Source organism: Dermochelys coriacea, chromosome 2 (genome assembly GCF_009764565.3).
Source record: "Dermochelys coriacea isolate rDerCor1 chromosome 2, rDerCor1.pri.v4, whole genome shotgun sequence".
Classification (NCBI taxonomy): Eukaryota; Metazoa; Chordata; order Testudines; family Dermochelyidae; genus Dermochelys; species Dermochelys coriacea.
This window is the reverse complement of record NC_050069.1, coordinates 86,654,940-86,677,008: the sequence shown is the minus strand read 5'-3', so window position 1 is coordinate 86,677,008 and position 22,069 is coordinate 86,654,940. Positions and strand designations below refer to the sequence as shown.

The 22,069-nt window shown below is 38.2% G+C and overlaps 1 protein-coding gene and 1 long non-coding RNA gene across 7 annotated transcripts in view; one reads left to right on the top strand and one right to left on the bottom strand.

Annotated features, from left to right (window-relative positions):
• MYOM1 (myomesin 1) overlaps positions 1-22,069 on the top strand; it is a 139,493-nt gene that overhangs the window by 115,028 nt on the left and 2,396 nt on the right. For all 6 annotated transcript variants that reach the window (XM_043508036.1, XM_043508037.1, XM_043508041.1 and 3 more), the window contains 12 exons: positions 423-567; positions 1,618-1,677; positions 1,963-2,030; positions 2,988-3,101; positions 3,730-3,817; positions 4,683-4,721; positions 4,811-4,916; positions 6,447-6,610; positions 7,436-7,472; positions 7,808-7,830; positions 9,567-9,622; positions 18,156-18,371. In XM_043508036.1, coding sequence (XP_043363971.1) covers positions 423-567; positions 1,618-1,677; positions 1,963-2,030; positions 2,988-3,101; positions 3,730-3,817; positions 4,683-4,721; positions 4,811-4,916; positions 6,447-6,610; positions 7,436-7,472; positions 7,808-7,830; positions 9,567-9,622; positions 18,156-18,371 — 1,116 coding nt within the window. The remainder of the gene's footprint in view (positions 1-422; positions 568-1,617; positions 1,678-1,962; positions 2,031-2,987; positions 3,102-3,729; positions 3,818-4,682; positions 4,722-4,810; positions 4,917-6,446; positions 6,611-7,435; positions 7,473-7,807; positions 7,831-9,566; positions 9,623-18,155; positions 18,372-22,069) is intronic.
• Positions 11,605-21,320, bottom strand: LOC122458717. Its single transcript, XR_006278903.1, has 3 exons — positions 21,044-21,320; positions 19,206-19,336; positions 11,605-11,684 (listed from the first exon to the last, which is right to left on the bottom strand). It is a non-coding gene; the product is annotated as an uncharacterized LOC122458717 (long non-coding RNA).

The following is a 22,069-nucleotide window of genomic DNA, read 5'->3' as shown; positions in this document are numbered from 1 at the left end:
TTCTGCATGTAAACCCAGATCAGGGCCTATTTTATGTGCAAGTTCCCATAAGCAGCCCCAAAACATATGAAGTCTCTAGCATTCCACTACATTGGTTAAAAGGCATGGACAGGGCATTCTATAGAAGTAAGATATAAAAGCATCATCTCAGGGAAAGTATTGTTTTGAAAAGTTGGGCAATAGTTTTCATATATTTTAAAAAATCCTTTCTAATGAAACAGAACGTGATGCTCAGTACAGAACAGATATAAAGCATTATGATGATAATAAATATGCTTATCATATTTGATTAACATATTTTATGTATATGTTTGGTTATGTGCATATAACCTGGGACAGACACCTAGAATGTGACCAGATAGATGAGTCTTTTCTGATTCTGAAGACGACCATTAGTCTGACTTTTCTTTTTGTACCTGAAGAAATATAAGATGAAGGTGGACCATAATACTGGCCTTGTTGAAATGATCATGGATAAACTTGAGGACAGTGATGAAGGGACTTATACCTTCCAACTTCAGGATGGAAAAGCAACGAACCAATCCAGTCTTGTCCTTATTGGTGATGGTAAGCTCATCTAGAACTTCACTTTCACAACTAGTGCAGTGCGATGAACTAAATATGACTCCGGTGTATTGATCTGTGCTCTTACACTAATTTCTTTATATCGATCGTGTCCTTGAGCAAGTCACTTAACGTCTCTGCTTCAGTTTACCCATCTGTAGAATAATAACACCTACTAAATCTGGTCACGTTTCAGATTTTTTTTAAATGGGGAAAAAAGGAAATTTTTCCATTATAATCTTTAGGAAAAATGTTCACATTTTCCAACCATCTCTGTTACTTACATGCCTCACAGAGGCATTGTGTGGATTAATTAATTTTGAAGAGCGCTTGGAAGATGACATATACTACCTATAATGTCTCTCTCTCATCTGTCTAGCTAGCTTTCCTACATCTACAATTACAACGTCCCACAATGCTAATTTGATACAAATGTTGTTGGAGATACTTGGGACTGTTCTCCTATTTCAAATTAGATATTCAGATATACCTGCAGCTGTCTACATTTCAACTGCTTGATGATTCTGCCGCCGTTCTTGCTTTCCTTACTCCAAGGATCAAATGTGATCAGATGAGTGACACAAAATGTCGTCTTCTTTTGGTGGCATATATTCAGATATATTTACAATTCATACTTTTCTCTTTGATCTTTTCTATTACATAAATTAAATATTACTCATTGTAGCATTACATTGACATTTACTATAACAAATGAGTTTGAGGGTCCTCAAGTGCTGAATGAACCACCATCAATAACATACATTTGCTCAAAAGGTTAGATACATGTGAAAGGTTTAATGTCTGTGGGTGGCTAGGAGAGCCTGGGTCAGCTGTAATAACATTGTGACAGCTGAAATACTTAACACATGAAATATTTACTATCAGCAACCTGGGGTGAAAATCTGGTCCCATTGAAGTTAATAGCAAAACTCCCAGTGACTTCAGCAGGGACAGGATTTCACCTCTGCAATACAATAATATCCCATTCCCTACTAATGAGATATTCTGTCTAGAAGGCTCACATTTGTTTTCCTGACTGTTTTTGATCCCTAGTGTTCAAGAAGCTACAGAACGAAGCAGACTTTCAGAGGCAAGAGTGGTTCAGGAAACAAGGTAATGAACAGCATAATCATATGCAAATGAAAGGTGTTCAGTCATCTTTTGGCTGATTAAATGTAGGAGCAGGTGTAAATATGGTATTTTGAAATACAAATTGATATTCAATTATAATTAATTGCTTACCTCATTTTTTACATAAAGAATAAAATCTGAAGCATAAAAGCCTATATTTCTGACATTATAAAAATAACAGTATATCTAGCAAGAAAAGTTCATTTAACTTGTCTTTTGCATTGTGATTATTGCTCATGTGATTTTGTAAAAACTCATTTTAAACAGGTCCTCATTTTGTTGAGTATCTGGGATGGGAAGTTACCGCTGATTGCAATGTGTTGTTGAAATGCAAGGTAAGAGTTGGCTGGTTTTCAACACTGTTCAGGTAGTTATAAAAGCAAGAGATATACTGGATCAGATTGTGGCCAGTCACTGCACAGGTGTGCAAGGTGGGGAAGAGTGCAAAGAGATTTCCTTTGTATTCCCCCTGTGTATAACATCTGAACACAGTCACAGATTCTGTGCTGTCTTGAGCACAAACTGCTTTCTTCTTAATGCTCCCAAAGGGTGATCTGTGGGGAGGCGGCAGGGACATACTAAGCAGAGCAGGTCAAAAGAAGGGAACAAATACCACATGCCATTAAGGGGTGTCACAAACAGGCATGCTCCATGTGCAAATTGGATAGTGCCATGAGGAACTGAACCTCTGACTATTGGACTTGGGTGATTTGGAATTTAAGGTTGACTTAGTCACTGCACTCTCCTCCTTCTGTTTTGGGCTCCATAGTGCTCCCACTGGGATGGTTTAACTCCATACCCCTCTTGCCTTACTCCATACCCCCCTTTCCTTACTCAATCCAGGAGTGGATAAAAGGGCTTCGCTTTCCAGCACTGTCAACCATCCTTCAGTCCAGGAGGAACAAGCAAGTTGTGTGTGAGGGATATCTCTCAGAATGCTCTGAAGTCTTTTTCTGGTTCCTATTCTGTGCTCTAATTTGGGCAGAGTTCTTCTGGGTGGTGTCCGCTGACTCCTTCTCAGAGCAGTTGAGATTGTTCAGGGTTTCCTGCTCTGTGTTCTCCCTGGATCTCTCATTTGACCCTGGGACCTGCAGCACTCTCCCTCTTTTTCATTTTTTGTCCCCTGTAATCAGTTAAGTTCTGGATTCTGTGTCCCCTTTCTCATCTGAGGGGTTGCATCTTTCACTGTTCTGGTGGGTGATCCCAGAATTCACATAGGCTGACACCCCTACCACTCAATTCACTATATTAAAATAGTAGGATAATACTGATGTGCTTTTCATACATTTTAGGTGGCTAATATTAAGAAGGAAACGCACATTGTTTGGTACAAAGATGGGAGGGAGATAATGGTGGATGAGGAGCATGACTTTAAGGATGGTGTATGTACTCTGCTGATATCAGAGGTGAGTGACTCCTGGCTTTTTAATGTACAGATCTATGGTATTCAGTTCAGTTCATAGATGTGATCTAATCTGATATTCCAACATATCCACTATAGATAGGAACTGGGATATAGTTTTTAAAGAAAAAGCTCACCTTGCATTTATTTTTTGGTTGCAGCAAATTTCAGTTTAAATCCATGTGAATTCAGATTTTCAGGAAACTGTGAGAAAGAGCTTCACATTTCCCTTTTAAATCAGTTTAAAGAGTTGGAGGATTACATCACACTGCTGTGCTGATTACATTAGAAAAGGGTTAAACAGTAATGTGCTCCTATCAACCAGTGAGAGGAATCCTGGTCTTGTGGCTAAGGCACTAGACTAAAATTAATGAGATATTGGTTCAATTCCTAGTTTCTGCTACAGGTTTCATGTGTGCTCTAGGACATGCCACTTAGTCTCTCTGTGCCTTAGTTCCCAAACTGCAAAAGGAACAACATTAATTCTAGTGAGGAAGAGTATATAGATAGAAGGTTAAATTTGGTGTCTATGTATTTTTTTTGCCAGCCACATAAATCACTAGAACAGAAACAATATTGCTCTCTGAAATAACTTGTTTTGAATGCTACTGTTTGTTCTTATTGCTTTACAGTTTTCCAAGAAAGATGCTGGTGTTTATGAAGTAATACTGAAGGATGACAGAGGAAAAGACAAAAGTAAACTGAAGCTTGTGGAAGCAGGTCAGGGCAACATTCTGAATGGTTTATCCCATACTGGGTCATAAGTACCGAAGTGGCAGTGTTTGTTTGTCTGCACAAGAGCTTTGCAGAGGCAAATTGCAGTGTTTTTTTCAAGTGGTTTTTGCTTCTCCTGCATATGAGACAGGCTCCTAAACCAAAAGTTATCACAGATGCCATGAGACCATCCTGATGGTGACTTTTCAGTAACAGAGCATTCCAGTATACTTTTGTTAATTAGATTATTTGTAATATTTCCTCAGGATACCCCAGTTGAGGGTATTCACAATGATAAGTTTTCAAATTGGGTGCTCACTATACTAAAAGTAATTCCATTGATGTAGAAGAATGTTGTGGATCTAGATCATTTTATGAACATGATATAATTTAGGTTCCTGTGAGGACGCGCTTTCAGACTTTTTAATTAATCTGTTTTGCCAATAATTTATTTAAAAGTACTTCTAGTCTTAGAACGCTGTATATTTTAAAGATTTCATTGCTACTTACTGTGTCCAGTACATGGAGCAAAATTCATACTCCGTATATAATACATTGATATGGAAGGGCCAAAATTCCAGTTGACTACTGTCACCTTTAGAAAAAAGAATGTTGCCCTGTTTAGCAGTGAAGGGCTTAAACATGGTGCTGAAACCATGGAATAGATGGGCAAGCTCCCTGAAAACACTTCTTAGCTTTGTTGTGCTTGAAACTAAGGGTCTGATACATTTTAAAATGCAAATCAGATTTCTGTTAGGAACTCTTTAGAGGGAATGCTCTAGAGTCATAACACTGCATGCCAATTTTTAACCTATTACTGAGCATGTTTGCATGGACACTGAGTCTCAGCCTATGGATTTTGTTTCCACAGCTTTTGCAGATTTGATGAATGAAGTATGCAGAAAGATTGGTAAGTATTTAATTCCCCCTTCAGATGAGTGACTCATGCTTCTTCATGAATGGCAGTAGGGTTGCATAAAACATGTGCTCTTCTTTCAGCTGTATCTGCAACAGAACTGAAAATCCAGAGCACAGCAGAGGGTATCAGATTATTCTCTTTTGTTAATTATTACTTGGAAGATCTGAGAGTGAGCTGGTTACACAAGTAAGTGTATGAAAGCTTGCTAGCAGTCTACAAATTCTTTGGTTTTACACATTCAACAGGAAGTGATATATTAAAATACTGGGCCCAGTTCTCCTTTCATTCACTCCCATGTAATCATTTGTAGCTCCATTGAAGTCAATGGAATTATATCAGTCTGTCAGAGGGGTATTGAACCATTAATTTTTAGCAGCTTGGAGGAAGAACATGAGTAAAGTGTTTATGACCAGAAGGTCCGTGAAACTGAAGAAAACTTGGAGTTCAGAAATGTTTAGTTCGAGGTCAGCCAGTCTGTCTCCCTGGATTGCACATTTTTACAAAATTGCAGGTACAGTACAGATACAGAACGAATAGGTGCAATATATATCTCTTGATAGGTGGATTCATCCTGAAAAGACCCCTTATCTATTAAACTCCAGTATGTGCCTGAGGCAGAAACCCCCAACCTCCCCCCCCAAAAAAACACAGACAGTCTCTATCTTGGAAAGCTTATAACCAAAACAAGATAGAGAATGAGATTTTCAAACCACATTTAAATTAATGCACTTGGGCATCAGAATCCCTTTGGCAGCTTTGAAATCTCAGCCAGAGTAGGCAGGATGCACTGGGAAATCCAGAGGAATGAATTATTAGGATTATTTTAAATCTACTTAGTACCATCTCTACTTTCAACTTCGCATTCCAAGGAGTCCCTACACATTTGAAAACTGGAAGCTAATATCAAATGCTGCAGATTTGTTGCTTGCTCTCACTCTCATGTTTCATTTTTAGAAACTAATTTATGTTAGAATGATCACATTAATTCACCAAGTGTTAGTAAATTGCTCCCTGGCCCTCTGTTACATTCCAAGGCATTAGTTTAAGGATAAAAAGAAATTGAGCAACTGATTTGACAAAGAGCTTCCTCCCTTGTCTAGGGTAATTAACTCTTTGATTAAGAAGCTGGGAAATGGATATTTTTGTGGGAAGAGATATACTAATGTATGCATGTATTTACCTGAAGGACCAAATTCTGGCACTGTGCCAAATTGCCCCCTAAATGGACATGTACTGTTGCTACAAAAGTTGCTTTGTTGTCTGTTCATGTTCTGGCCATTCATAGCACCTTTTCACCTCATTCAGGAGCAACATGTGCTGAGGTAGAGATATGAATGTGGGATGCATTCTTGGGTTATATACTGAAACGCATGGATCTCCCCCACTGATCCTTGGGTCTTGACCTCTGCAGCTCTGGTCATGGAGGGACCACAACGCCACAACCTCTCTGTGGGCTGTGAGGAGAGCTAGAATTGGAAAATTCCATCCTGAAAAATTCCATCCTGTGCCCCACTTTGGTCCTCAGATTTCCTGGTATGGCACAATCTCTAGCCAGCATTTGGTCTAAAAACTTTGAAATTTTGAATTCATAGCATAGCACCCCAGGAACCATTTGCAAAAATTCTCTAGTGCAGACATGGCCAGTGAGGCCATAAAGGTCCTTCACATTTATAATATGATAAAAAGAAAGGGCTAATGTTGCTTTTTATTTTTCAGTGATGCCAAGATTAAGTATACAGACAGAGTTAAGACTGGTGTTACTGGGGAGCAGATCTGGTTACAGATCAATGAGCCAACTCCACAGGACAAGGGCAAATATATAATGGAGCTCTTTGATGGTAAAACTACACATACAAGGATGCTGGATCTTTCTGGACAAGGTAGAGTCGTCACATTATAAATACCTAATTCTTCAGAGTTGTCAGTGACGATATCTGTCACCAGCATTCAGAACAGGGGTAAAAGGTGTAGAGAGAAAGCTAATGGTGTTTGGATTAATTCTGGGATAGATTTTCACCCAGAAGACTCTTGATTCCTAAGGAGACCATGTGCCAGAAACAGGCTGCTCCCAAGGTCCAACCTTTCCTTTCACAGGCATTTCAACCCACAAAGCCCCAACTCCACATTGTGTTTGTGGGCTCCAGGTGATGGGGGAATCATTTAGTGAAATAATTGTTTTCCATTCTGTACCCTTTGCACAGTTTCTGGCAAAATTTTTGTCCCTTCTTCTCACTCAAGGAGAGAAAGGGTTTGTCAACATCAAGATATGGAGAGGTTACAACAAGGCTAAATCTTGCTGTTCAGTTGGTTACCTGGGCATCAATGTGAAACTTTGCAGTGGGCATGAAAATACTTGTTAAAAATGGATTTTTTTAAATCCTGAAAGCTATAATTAATTTGGAAACTGCAGTTTTGTTCCTGAGGTATCTTTAGTGAGATAATCTTAGCCTCCCTCTCTGTGTTAAAGACTGATGATTTTTTACTATTATTATCATCACATTCAGACCTCAGTTACCTACAGACTAACTTCATTTAATTAAACCTTTAGTCATTTTAATTCTTGTGTGGTATCAAAGCAAAGACTGCAAAGGTTAATCTTTTTTATACTGATTACATTTTAATCTACATCTTAAAATGTAAGTTACCTTCTTGTGATGCCTGATGTGTGAAAACTACCTTTAACATCAGTTTTTCTCTTTTAAAAGCCTTTGATGAAGCCTTTACTGAATTCCAAAGATTAAAGTAAGTATTGCTCATGGCAAGTATTATTTTGAATACAATATGCTGCTAATAAAGAAAGGAACTGTACTCATGTTCACTTTGTTTAACACTAAAAAAAAATCCTTTGAGCCAAATCCTGGTCCCACTGAAGTCAATGAGAGATTTGCCATTGACTTCTGTGGGATGAGGATTTGAGTCTTTGTTAATAAGGAAAAAGTAGGATTATCAAATGATGTACTGTGCAGAAAAAATTTCCTTAAGTGATTTAAAGCAGTCTCAAAGATTAGCCATTTGTTAGTCATCCTAAATTAATCTTAACTAAAACTGAATTTTCTTTTTGTTTCCCTCAACTACAGACAAGCTGCTATTGCAGAAAGAAGTAAGTGAGCTTTCTTTTACAATGATCTCCATAAACCAGTTATTAAGTTTCTTTTATCCTCATGACTATGGGTGTGCGTTTAAAACTAGTTTATCCTGACACTAAGGAGAAAAAGGAAAAGTGACCTGTTTGGTAGCTGATATTATAACAATCAGCTAGTGACAGTATAATTATGGCTGTGTTAACTTTTTCCAGTCTTAGCTTCTGTTTTCACAGCCAAATAACTTTCCCTAAAAATTACCTTTTGAGCTGAAATTTCTCCTGCCTGCTCTCAACACAAAAGTGACTTTGTTTTTGAAAGTCTGAAGAAAATGTATTGAGTTGTTTTTGAATTATCCTACATGGTAAATGGCTTCACACCACAAGCACTGATAAAAAATATTACATATGGATAACTGTGCCAAGTCACAAGTACTCTGGGAACCAGAGGTTTGAGCTTCCTGACATCTGTGCATTTAAAAATCTCAATCATAGCATTATACCGAAAACACAAAATAAAGAATAATTTAAAAAGAGGGAAAAAAGTATTTAATCATTAACTTAATGAACAAAGCAATTATAAATTAACTACAAAGATTAAGCTCTACATGCTTTCCCTTCTATTTAAAAGTGCATGGTTGGAACAGATTAATGCAACATCTCAGCAAAGTCTCCCCTCTCTCTATGTGTTTGGGACTAGCATAGAAATAGTGTAGGCAAAGATGGAGTCTTAAAAGGCAGTGCAGAGGAATTGGTATGCAGCATTCGGGGTCCCTAACCCTAAAGATTCTGGCCATTTCCTCCAAACTCTGCTGCAACCCCACTACCACGCACACCCAAACCAGTATAACAGGACCAGTAAACGTGCTGCCCCTAGATGTTGTTCCTCAGTTGTACTTTGACTCTTGACTTTGGGTGGTCATGGATAGTGGGGAGAAGGCACACTCCTGGGTATAGGTTAGCTCCCCACTCCTGCTTCTTCCACTTCTGGCTTCAAGAAATTTCTCCACAAAGTCCCTATTTTACAGAGGGGGAAGAGCACCTATGTTGAAGGGGAGAGTATTCTGTGTAGCCACTTTCTGCCTCTTCATGGCTCCCCCACTACTAACAAAGACTGAATTCCACTTCCTGGAATAGCTGCAGCAGAGAATGTGCCTGCTAGGGTCACTTAACTTATATTGGATTGCAGTAGGATTTTGAAACTAAATGCAAATGGCTAGATTCTGATTTTGTTTACACCAGAATAAATCTAGAGGAATTCCACTGAAGTCAATGGAATTATTCCAGATTTTACACTGGTGTAATTGAGATCAGAATTTGTGTTTTTTATTTAGATCAGAAGCCTAAACTTCACTGGTTTCTGAGCCTCTTCTATAGGCTGCAACTCATCTCTTTTCATAAACTCTGAATTGCCAGACTTTTACCTTGGAAACTTAGAAACATTGGGCCCAATTCTACATTCTTTGTGCACTCAAAACTCAAACTGAATTCAGTGGAGCTAAGGGTAAGGCCCATACTTTAATTTCACTGAGGAGGTGATTGACAGTAGGATATTAAAATATCTGCTTTTTGCAGCAGAGTGACATGATTTTACATGTACAAATGGTGTGCTAACTAATGGTGAATAACTCTCTCCATTTGCATATACAGAGACTTGTACAAAAATAAGATAAAAGAACAGTGCTAGAGGGGAAATGAAATCTGGGATAGAGTTATTTTTGCAGATATTAAAGGAAACTTCACTCATGTATTTTCAGATCGTGCCCGGATACTTGGAGGTTTGCCTGACGTTGTCACCATCCAGGAAGGCAAGGTATAGTAAATGAACTATAGCTTTATACTGTAGCTGAGCAGCTTCTATATCTTGCAGAGAAGGGAAAAACATAAGAATTATTTCAAAGGTTCCATTTTAAAAATCTGCTGCATTATTTATTCATTCTCTATGGTCTGTACATAATTTGAATTTCTTGGATAGATAGGTTTATGTATTTGGGGCAGTTTCATTTGTTAAGCATAAGATAAAACTGAGATGACAATGCCAGTCAGGACTAAAATGTGAACAGTGTACTTCTTAGGAAATTCAGCTGATACCATATCTTTAAAAACTTACATTATGCACAGAGATTTCACAGTTGCATTTTTCTATGGGATATTGGGTAATACTGAATTCCTTATACCCAAGACAGCCAGTCAATCTGTATGGATGATGATAGTCCCTTAACGCATGGCACCATTCAGATCTGGAGAGTTAGGGAGTAAAGCATCCGATGAAGTGAGCTGTAGCTCACAAAAGCTTATGCTCTAATAAATTTGTTAGTCTCTAAGGTGCCACAAGTACTCCTTTTCTTTTTGCAAATACAGACTAACACGGCTGCTACTCTGAAACCAGGGAGTAAAGTGTGGTAGAAACCTACACAACCTCCTACTGCACCATCCTAAGAGACAAAGGAGAAATTCTTCTCTGTTACACTAGGGTAAATTTGAAATAAAGCAAATTAAGTCAATGGAATTACTCTGGATTTATATTGATGATGATTGATGACGATAAAACTACTGTTGAGTTTGATGGATGAGCTACAGTCACTTATTGTGGGTCCTTAGATGAGACCAAAGACCAATTTCAGACCTACAACCCTGTCTGCAGGTGCCACAGGTGAGGACAAATGTAGATGAATGTGCGCTGCTTTTAGCTTTATGCCTTGCACATCTCTCCTTGATTGCAGCAATCCATGAGCTCTCAAAGTCTTTCAGTCCAAGGTGGCAGAGCTGCCGCCATCGGGTCTAGTCATGGGCTAAGAGCTCCCAGGTGTTGAGGTCAACATTGCAAGATTGGACATGGGCTTTGAGAGTGTCTTTGTAACGTTCTTTTGATCTTCCCTTAAAATGGGTTCCAATGCAATTCTCCATAAAAGTCAGCCTTTGGTATCCTACTGTCAGACATATGGACCACATGACTGCACCATCTCAGCAACACTCTCACTATAAAAGCTTTGATGCTGTGATGCTGCAGCTCTCAAGCACTCATGTTTGGAACCAAATCTTGCCATTTAATTCCCACTGTCTGCCAGAGACATCATAGGTGAAATTGATACAAGTATTTTATGTGGTGTTGATTAATAGTTGAAGGGAATGCTATAGTAATTAGACATTCTCACAGAGAATTCTTGCAATTGCAACAGGGTGGGGAAGAAGGCAGGAGGAAAGTGAGTGAATTTGCCAGTTTTCAGCTGAAATATTTGCTTTTGCTAAGAGATGAGTCTGATATGCATTTGCTGTGGGAAAACTTGGGTGGTTATATCAGTTGAGAATTCTCTGCCAGAACAGAGTTGAAATGAAACAATACAGATAAGAATGAGCTTGCAGAAGTAAAATGCAATGATATAGAAAGAAAGATTGGTTGGAATTATACAAAGCAAGGTGTAAAGGCTTCCTAGTGCAATCATTACTCAAAATCACAAGGATATTTGAGATGTTGTGAATAGAGGAAGGCTGGATGATACTAAAAACTCAGAACACTCAAGGTGAGTATCTTGGGCCCAACAACTATGGATTCAATAGGATGTTAAGAGATCTTGTTTTATTCATGAGAAGTGTAGACAGAGTTGTAAAATCTTTTACAATTAATATAGTACAGGATTTGTGTAAAATCATCTAAATTGGTGGACTGGGTCCAGAAACAAGGTCCAAGTCTTGTTCAAAAGTTTTGACATAAAACAAAGGCTCAGTTTGGGCTACAGCCCTCTAGCAAATGGGTGTGGTACTTTGCCTCCTCAGAAAACTCTCACCTTCTCTTGCCTAGGTAGCTGTGTTTGTTGTTTGCTGAGTTCAGACACCTGTCCTGCTTCATTACTGCATCCTGTACACCTGCATGAGATCTAGACAGGGAACACAGAAAGCTTGCTGGTCATGAACTGGAGCCTCTATGCTCTCTCAGTGAAGGAAGGAATTGGTGTTAGAGCAGGGCAATGGGAGGTTCACCCAGAGATCAAGGGGACAATACAGATTTTATGTAGTAACAAACTTTTATTTATTCCTGTATTTCTTATTCTGCAGCAACTGCCAAATCTTAAGAGCTTTACTCCTACCCCTTAGCTTGTTCCATCCACTACAATGATCAGTCAATGCTGACATTTAATGTCATTGCTGGGCTTTAAAGCTGACACGTAAACCATTAATAGGGGGTAGAGGAGTTCATCCTGCTAACTCATTGTTTCAGGTTCTCTTTAGACTCGGGCAGACATGCCATTGGTTTATGTTTAGTTCACATTTGGAAGGTTATCTCTTCAGTCACAAGGGCTAGAAATTTACCTTTTTTTTTTTTTTTTTTTTTTTTTTTTTTAAGAGTAGCTTAGTTTCTGTACAATCTGAGTGTGTCATGAGGTCACAGCAATTCATCATGTGGTCTGGATTCAGCCCAGGGCCCCTTTGTTTGACACTGCTGTAGTGCAATATATTCTTTCCCCATGTTAGATCAGTGCTGGTAGTTGATACCATAGTTTTGCTCTCAGCCCATCTCTGTAGAGTATCTACTAATACTATAGCTGCTAGAGTTCCCTGGTGCTTGTGAGCCACAAATACACAGACTGGGATTGATTCTGACCTCTGCAAAAGGGCACAATAGGGAGGCTCATGTCATTCTCTCACCCCAGCCTCCTCATACAGAGCTAGCCATAATCTAGTCCTATAGGCTCATGATCTTGCCCATATAATTCAGCCTGTCCCAGCACATACATAATGAAACAATGGTCTCAATATTGTATGAATGGGTAATAAAAATTCACTCTGGGTTGAATCTTGGTATTCAAGATCACAGGCAGAGATCTATTCTTCTATTTAAAAAACACAATTATACAAATACGCATTGTTCTGACCATTTTGAAATGAAGATAGTGTAAAAAAATAGCCTTTTACTAACACTTGATGCATGATTGTAATTATATAACTGCAATAAAGACTTGGTTAAAAAATATAATTTTGCTAGTCAACATCCTATAACATGAGCCAGGAAGTTTTAAAATGAAAAATAAAATAAAACCCACCAAAATAAAATGATATACATTGAACACATTCTAATCTACCATATACAGTGAAGTTACAATAAATGCTTATTCCATATTGATAGAATTGTCTACTGAATAAATAGTACTTGTAAGGGTGGGAGTGGCTCATTTGTCCCCAGTGTTTGTATGTATTCTGGAGAGATGGGAGCATCTGTTTACACCTGGTTTGTAATTCATGCAACTCTTATAATCCTCAATGACATTTTAAAATGTAAAGTGAGGTAATGCAGGGTATAGCAGTTACAAGGAGCCATTTGATGTTGTTTTATCACAAAAAGAAAAGGAGTACTTGTGGCACCTTAGAGACTAACAAATTTATTAGAGCATAAGCTTTCATGCTCTAATAAATTTGTTAGTCTCTAAGGTGCCACAAGTACTCCTTTTCTTTTTGCGAATACAGACTAACACGGCTGCTACTCTGAAACCTGTTTTATCACAGTATACATAAGAGCTGCTATATCTAGTGCAATCATATAAACTGAGGGGAGCAGATTTTTCATTCTTGACTTTGAATTTCCAGGTGTATGCAGATTTGGCTCTTTAATTTAAAAACATAACCATAATGTTATTTACATGCATTTTTTGTATTGAATTGTGTGTAGTGGAATATATGAATTGATGTTTGTTTTAACGGCATTTGATAATGTTCCAGTTGGCAAAAGATGTTTGCACTGATATACATAAATGGTTTTTCAGTTTTGTAATCTAATCTGAAAAGCCCAAGTATCAAATCACAGCACACTAGGTGAAGATTTGAATTGACAGTGGGTATTACTGTTAGTTATATTATATATATATATGGCAGGGGGCCAAATTCTGAAATTCTCATTCTGTTTTTACTCGGGCAAAACTTCCAGTGATTTACATGGGTATGTTAACTGAATAAGGAGTGGCTTTTTAAAAACAAAAGTGTTCATCCTGTTTTGTAATCAGAGTTTCTGTTAGGAGCTCTGCTAATGTGGAATATAGGTCACCTGGTCTCCTTGAGGGTGTGCAAATCTCCTGCCAACTATCCAGAGGGAGTTTCTAATCCTTTCCTTCTTCCCCCTCATTGTGCCAAGCATGAGTGATGGAGAGTTCCCCGAAGAAAGGGAATGATCCTTGGAGGGGGCTGCCCTCCCCAACAGGAGCAGGCCAGAGTGTTTTGCAGCTTGTACTAGAAGAAAGACCTCAGGATTTGACCAGTATTATAATCAATTATTTCTATAATGCCATAGGGGTACATAGCGTTTTACCAACACGTATGTTGATAAGGTCCCTGTCCCAAGAGCAAAAATGTCTAAAACAGATAGATGCAATGCTAGGTACAAAGGATCAGGACTTGGCAGCAGGTCTACTGTCATGCAACTCCCACCCAGAAGATTTTAAAATGAACAGAGATCTCACCATCTTCATACTGAAATATAAGAATTATCTTTCCACATAAATAGGCAGAACACAAACAATAAAGAAGTGGGTGCATCAGAGTGGGAACAAACAGCACCAGTAATCATATCAGTGATGTAAGGCTAAACAAAAGGGGAAGTTATTTTAAGAAACAATTTGAAGGAGAAAAGGGTTATTGGCACTGCCATTTCTCTCAGTTAGGGAAAAATTGGCACAACTCCAGACTGTTGGGGTTTGAGTGATGCATCCAGTATAGCTCTCTGCGTCACTGACAGTAACTCATTAGGACCTTGAATGACAATAGGGACAATTCAATACTGATCCCTTAGCTGTCAAAGAATGTGGACACAAAATAGAACATGGTTTTCAAACTTTTTGTATTGGTTACCCCTTTCACACAGCAAGCTTCTGAGTGTGACCCCCCGCATATAAATTAAAATGGGGGAATTTAATTTAATGGGGGCTTGGGGCTGTCAGCCCCAGGGAGCTGACAGCTCATGACCCCCATGCAACCACCTTGTGACCACCTGAGAGGACACGACCCCCCTGTTTCAGAACCCCTGATATAGAAGCATTGAATAGAGAATGAAACTATAGACTCTTCACTGGCTGCAGTGTCCAGCTGTGACTGAGCTGTTCATATTCAGAGTCCTTGAATAGCCAGGAATAATATGGTTTTTTTCCCCGTTCCTTCAGCTTTTTAAACATCTCTGCAATCAAAAACATGATTATTTAATGCCAGAGGACTCCAAGAGAACAGGTTTAAGAGCCCCACTTACTCTCCAACCATGGCTGCTGCTGGAGACCAGATAGGGTCTCCATTTCAACAGGCTTTGACCACGTGACACCCAGAGTCTACCTTTTCTCTGTTCTCACCAAGTTACATATTTTTTGGAGGAGGAGGGATATTTTTCTTCCTCTTGTTCCCTTTTTAATCTCTTGGGGATTTTGTTTGTTTCTGGGAATCCCCTGAAGTGAGGTTCACCATGAAAAAGTACTTTAGGTTTGAGGAGATAGAAAAAAATAATATCTCCCCCTTTTCTTGATTTTATGGGTGGATGTCTTTTTTTCACCTTTCACCATTATTTCTGAGGCAGAAAGAGGGAGGTCTATTGGATATTTTTTACCATTGATCTTTCCATGAATAACTGGAGCTAACAACATGGGGCAGGAATATTTTCAGCCCCTTCCACAGTCACCTTTAGATGAATCTGCATTAGAAGCAGGTAATTTAGAGATGTGGCTCTCAACCAGAGGTATGCGTTACCCCAGGGGTACACAAAGGTCTTCCAAGGGGTACATCAACTCATCTAGATATTTGCCTAGTTTTACAACAGGCTACATAAAAAGCACCAGTGAAGTCAGTACAAACCAAAATTTCATACAATGAGTTGTTTATGCTGTTGTATATACTAAACACTGAAATGTAAGTACATTTATATTCCAATTGATGTGTTTTATAATTATATGGTAAAAATGAGAAAGTAAGCAATTCTTCAGTAATAGGATCTGTGACACTTCTGTATTTTTATGCCTGATTTAGTAAACAAGTAGATTTTAAGTGCAGTGAAACTTGGGGGTACTAAAACAAATCAGACTCCTGAAAGGGGTACAGTAGTCTGAAAAGGTTGAGAGCCACTGAACTAGAGGAACAGAAAGCTGATTCTAGTTTTTCACTACATTCCACCCTTATCATCTCACAAGAGATGATTTTCTCTGGAATAAAATCCTTCAAACTAAATTTGAAACAGACTGTTTTAAATAATATTTTACATTGCAAGCAATATATTACAGATGTAGGAAAAGAAACAGTGAGACTGATATTAAACTGATGGATTTTTCTGTTCAGAATGTTAGGGCTGAAGCTCCGCCTGGAGGGCTCAGCATCATAGAGATGAAATTCCCCTCAGTGCAGAGTGCCAGCATAAGGCCTGCACACCATTTAAGTCCCACTTAAACCATACTTCTCTACACTTGACTGTCTCTGAAGTGTTCATTTCTATGGACTTTTCAAACAAGATTTGATGGACTTTATTTTTATATTTTCTTATATGTGATCTATTATTTGATTCCTGCATATTGTCTTTTGAAAGAATTTGTACTGTAATTGTTTACAAGCGAATTATTTTAAAAAATGGGGAAAAGGAGAGGAGGAAATGTTTAACCCCAGGAAACGGACATTACCCACTGCCTGACTCCCAGCTCAACACACACATCCAGGGTATGCAGAATTAAAAGCTAACACTGGAGCTTGAGATGTTAGTCTTTGAAGGGTCTATCTTGAATGCAAGCATCAGTTAACTGCTCTTCACAACATTTTAGTGAGCTGAATTCCATACTTTGGCTCAAGAGAAGGGGCAATATTTGCACACAGTGGAAAACCTAAGAAAAGAAGAAAAAGTTAGACATGTTCTGAATCCTAGACCCCAGCAGTGTGTCTATACTCATCTGCGTCTGACTGGGGGAACTAGGGATATAGAGAGACAAGTTATTCACACAGAATAATTGATTTGACTTATTTAGCTTTTCTTTCTGCTTGCGGAATGTTGGTGAGCAAATGTACTCGTTATTTGAATTTACTCAATGAGAGATCATTTAGCAAGTTTTTTTCCTACTATTATTTGATTCCCGACAATCTGCTGTGAATATTTATTGTTGTATTTATTAGTTGCAGTTGGTCACATAAGTTGCATGGCATTGTGATTGGAAGAGTGAAACTTACAATTAGGAGTAGGGTTTGAAAAAGCCACCAGGGCTTTGAAACTCTTGGGAGAAGTAACAGCTAACTTAAGCAGGATGACATTTTTAGGACACATTAGGCCTCCTTTCTAGGCAACTGCTCTCACTTAAAGCAACATTCTGAGACAAATAAGGTTCAACTCCTGGAGATCCTATATGTCCCTAAAGAGAAGGGGTGGGATATGCTCCAGCTGTGAGAGCCTTCGTTCTTTTAGTAATTGTATCTTAATTCTATTTTAACTTAGTACTTTCTTTAATAATTAAGGACCAGTTTCATCCTTTGTATTGAAGTGAATGGCATACTACACATTTACATGTCTAAATATCTTCCCTGTGGGTACTTCTGGGTTGGCATTGAGAGAGAAAAATTAAAGGAGCTCTGCTTACTGGTGTATGAGATAGATTTGCAAATCTGTAGCAGCTACTGAACTGTCAGGGTGATCTTTCTAACAACTGGCCCTCCGCTAGTGAAGATAGTGCCTTAATGTTAGGACCAAATTCAGCACGCACGCAGATTTAGCTCCGATTAACTTCAAAGGGAAATACATATGTGAGCATCCTAGGGCAGAAATTGGCCCTGAAAACTGTATTGATTTCAGATAAAAATAGTAGCCGTTAGATGTTATGCAGTTTTGTGGGAGTCTGTAAAACAACTCGATCTGTTTGTGAAATTGTCAGGATGTAATTTAGGGCATTCTTAAACTTGATATTAATTCATGGTCATTTAATGGTTAAGCATTTATTATATTTAGGGAGATTTGCCTTTATTTTTGTGGTACTCTTATAGAATTAACCTGAACAAATCCATCCAATTTGAAGATAGTTCTTCAAATTCTCATTTAAGGCCTAACATTCAGGTGCTGCTAATGTCTAATTTTTGTATTAAACAATGCAGAGGGGGTTGTGGTAATGGTCATGAGGGACGAGGGTCTATAAAATACTGAAGGTTTTTAATGGAGCTTTTTAATTAGTTGTGTTCATTCTCTTCCTTCATGATGGATCAGACTACATCAGAAATTATTGATCTTAGATGCTTAAGGGGAATCCATTGTCCAATAGCAGGAAGCTAAGAGCGGACTTTCAGGGAATTATTCATCCAAATGGATGCAAAAAAATCAATTAACAACTGTTATTTATATCCCATTTGTACATTTTTTGTAGGCGCTTAATCTTACTTGCAATGTCTGGGGAGATCCTGTCCCAGAGATCACGTGGCTGAAGAATGAGAAACCGTTGATAGCAGATGCCCACTGCATCCTCAAATATGAAACTGGAAAAAGCGCCAGCTTCACTATGACTGGCGTCAACACAGTCGACTCTGGAAGATACGGCATTTTGGTGAAAAACAAATACGGCACAGAAACAAGTGATTTCACTGTAAGTGTGTTCATACCTGAGGGAGAAGATGAAGTATCTCAGCCTGAGCCCAGTAAAGGAGATAAAAAGAAAGTGTGAATTTGACACTAGGAAACAGAAGTATGTGGGAGAGATTGGATGATATACTGGCATAATTCATGTGTGTAAATTGTTTTATGCATAGCAAATAGCCTTGGATCCTTCCACTCATTTCACTTGTGTTTTTATTAGACTTATTTACACCAAGCAAAATAGTGCCTTTACTAATGCATATTTAAACACCATTCTCTTATAGCTAACCACTTGGAGCCTAACCCTGCAAATCTTAAATCAGCCAAATTCCTACTGAATGCAGCATCAGGTCCAAAATTTGACCCTCTTCCTCCATACAATACAAACAAGCAGAGTGAGGGAGAGTTTCAAGGGAGGTAATTAATGAGGTGGCTGAAAGGATTAAGAATGATCAAGGCTTAAAGGAGATGTTTTTCTGAGCAGCAATTTAGATTTGGTCAGACTTTGATAAAGTAGTATATATGGAGTGTACTATAGCTATTAGAAACAGAGGTCCTGATTCTCATTTACACTAAGGCCCTTTTACACAGTTTTGGCAGTATAAAGAAAGGTCCTTAAAATGGGACTAAATGTAATTTACAACCACTTTAAGGCTTGTTTATACTGTCTGAGTAGTGTAAATGGGCTGTAGTATAAATAAGAATGAGCCCCAGGATGCTAAATCAACAAATATCTCGTATGTGTTGCTATAATATTAATGTGCACTCATGTCAACAACAGTGTATGATTCCTCCTCAATGGTCACAAATAAACGGAACACATTTCTTTCATCTCTGCTTCTACCTTGTTTCACTGTCTTGTTTTGTTGGTCACTGGTCTGGTAGTTATTCACAGCACCTTCCAGTTAACTTCTTCACCATTGCAACTTCCTGTAGTGGCCCTTTTGACTGAGGTAATCTTCACTTTGGTCTTTACTATAAAACACGGTGTGAAATCACTGAAACCTCCACATATTTCAATTCTGATCTTCACCAACTTCAGACCCTAGTTCAACAAGGCACATAAGCACATTCACAAGTTAAAACACGAGTAGTTCCATTGACTTTGACAGTTCTACTCATATACCTAAAGTTAAGCATGTGCTTAAGTATTTTGCTTAATTGAGGTCATAGAAAATCTCTTAAAGTTCAGCATATTAACATTAACGCCACAGAAAACTAGCAATGAGTATTTGAAGTAACATAAGCTGATAAATAGTACATTCAATATTGTCTTTTTATACATTTATTTCCAAGGGATATAAGCTGTGGTGACTGAAATTTTTTCTCAGTTACATCAGGTAGAGTAGAAGCAGCATCGTCTGGTGAACTAAGCATGTTGATAGGACCCAGGAACTCCTAAATTCTTAATCTCAGTTCTATCATTGATTCGCTGGCCAAATTTAACCCTATTGTGACTCTAATGAAGTGGACTTAACCGAGTCTCCTAAATTCTCTGTTTTGTTTTCCCCTACATAAAATTAGGACAGTACTATTTACTTAACCGACAGGGACATTATGACTATTAATTATTTTTGTTTGAAGATGAAATGTTATATAAGTGCCAAGCCCTGTTATTGATGCAGGGAACTTAATGACTTCTGAAAAGTGGTCACTGGGCCAGATATACCCTAACAGGTATAGAGAGGCATAGCTTATATTACACTGACAGCAAGGCCTACTCCATTCCAGGAGGAGATTCACCCATGGAGAAGGGCAGGTAATCTTTCCCTCACTGCCCTTCCTGGGCTTTGCCCAAGGAAAGATCAGCATAAGTTTCTGTTGGAGCCAGGACCAGAAGTGTCCAGTGGACACTGCAGTGTGGATGTGTCGAATCAGCACATCACCCAGCTCCGCTGAACCACACTCTTAAACTCCCATGCCACCCGTGTGAGAGACTCTGATGGCTCCTATGGGCCTCTGGTAGAAGGGACGTTGTGGCAGCCTTGTTCTGCAACAATCTTCCTCCAGTAGACTTTCTGCTCTCAAGAACTTTGTATCCTGTCTTTTACTGGCCATTGTGGGTGAAAACCAGGAATGAATTGGTAATGTATTCATTGAACTTTATTGTTACCTATAATAAAGTTGAGAAAGTGTAGAAGCTGTAGAGTATGTAGCTCCAATAAAGTCAGTTCACTTCTTAAAATTCAGTTAGTTACACTAAGTGTCTCAGGCTTCAGAGACGTGAGCAATAACAGATTAACTATACTTTTTTTAATTCATAGTCTCTGTAGTTTTTCCCATTATTCTTATGAAGGTTACAAAGTAGGTATTCATCAAATCCTAAACAAACTATTTTTCAGCTGAAAGCTTTATATAACCACTAATCCAAATCTTTGATCCTTTGCAACAACTGCCTTCTGTGGTGGCAGTGGTAATACTGTATATTTGTCAGTGATTTACAAAAGTGCCTTTGCTCATTATTAAATGAGTTGGAGCAATGGAATTCATATGTATTTCCAGCATCTTAAGTCATTATCAACTCAGTCTCTAATTTTGAGAGAGAACTTATCTTAATATCATGTGGAATACACCATGTTATTTTTTTTTCAGAATAGATCTCACAGCAGCATGATTTGTCGCATCAAAATCTGTAGAACTAACATATTTTCAGCATTTTATTTAAGCATGATCTGTGCTCACCTTTTCACATACTTTTATCTCCTATAACATCTCAACTATTGTGAATCCACAAATTCTGCAGTTTCCCTTGCTGTAGTAATGGCAACTCTGTGAGGATCAAAAAGGTAAGTGCTGATGGTAATTAAATCCTTTGGGATTTAGTGTGTAGCCCTTATTCATGTGAGGAGTCCATTGGATGCAGGATTGACCCTGAAAGTCTAATGTATGAAAGAGTAACAGTGTACTTTTGATAGCTTTAAAATTTGAGAAATTTCTTTTTCTAAAATTAAGAACACTATAAAACATTCAGCAAGAAACACAAAACCATGCAACATTTGCCCAGTTTGGGTTTTTTTGTTATAAATCTGAAGCTGAGCTCAGCTTCTCTCCAAAAGATTCATGACCTTGACAAACATTTTGAATTAACCTAGGCTGACTTCTGTTTTAAATCCTGCAGAACTTGCAGTTTCTAATAGATTCTAAGAAATTAACTGAAAAGTGACACTCAAGGGGCACAAATCCCCTTTAGATCAAAACTGAAGAGAAGGGATTGTGCAGACCTTTGTGAACTGAAATTCTGTATGGCTCAGGTAACAGGACAAATTTTAATGCAGTTATCAACATTGATGTAGGTCATTTTTGCACTGGAATAGTAAGATTTTGACTAATTTCTAAGAAAGGTTGAAGATTTTGAATTTATACATCCAAAGCAAAACCTGTCAGTTATGCAGTAACTGACTTCAATTGCAACACTTATATAAGTAAGGCAAGCAGGATTTGTCTGGTAGGTCTGATCCACCAAAGCATTTAAGTATGTGCTTAACTTTAAGCACAGGTAGTCCTGTGGTTTCAATGGAACAACAAGCTTAAAGTTTAAGCAGATGCATAAATGCTTTGGATGAAGGCTTAAGGAATTAAAAAGATCAACTGGAACTTTGTTTACACAGAATTTCTATATCTTAAACAAATTAAAAGTGCTCCTTTTTATTTTCAAAATGACAGCAGGGAAAGTAGCCTCATTGTTTAATATGCCATAATTAACCTTCT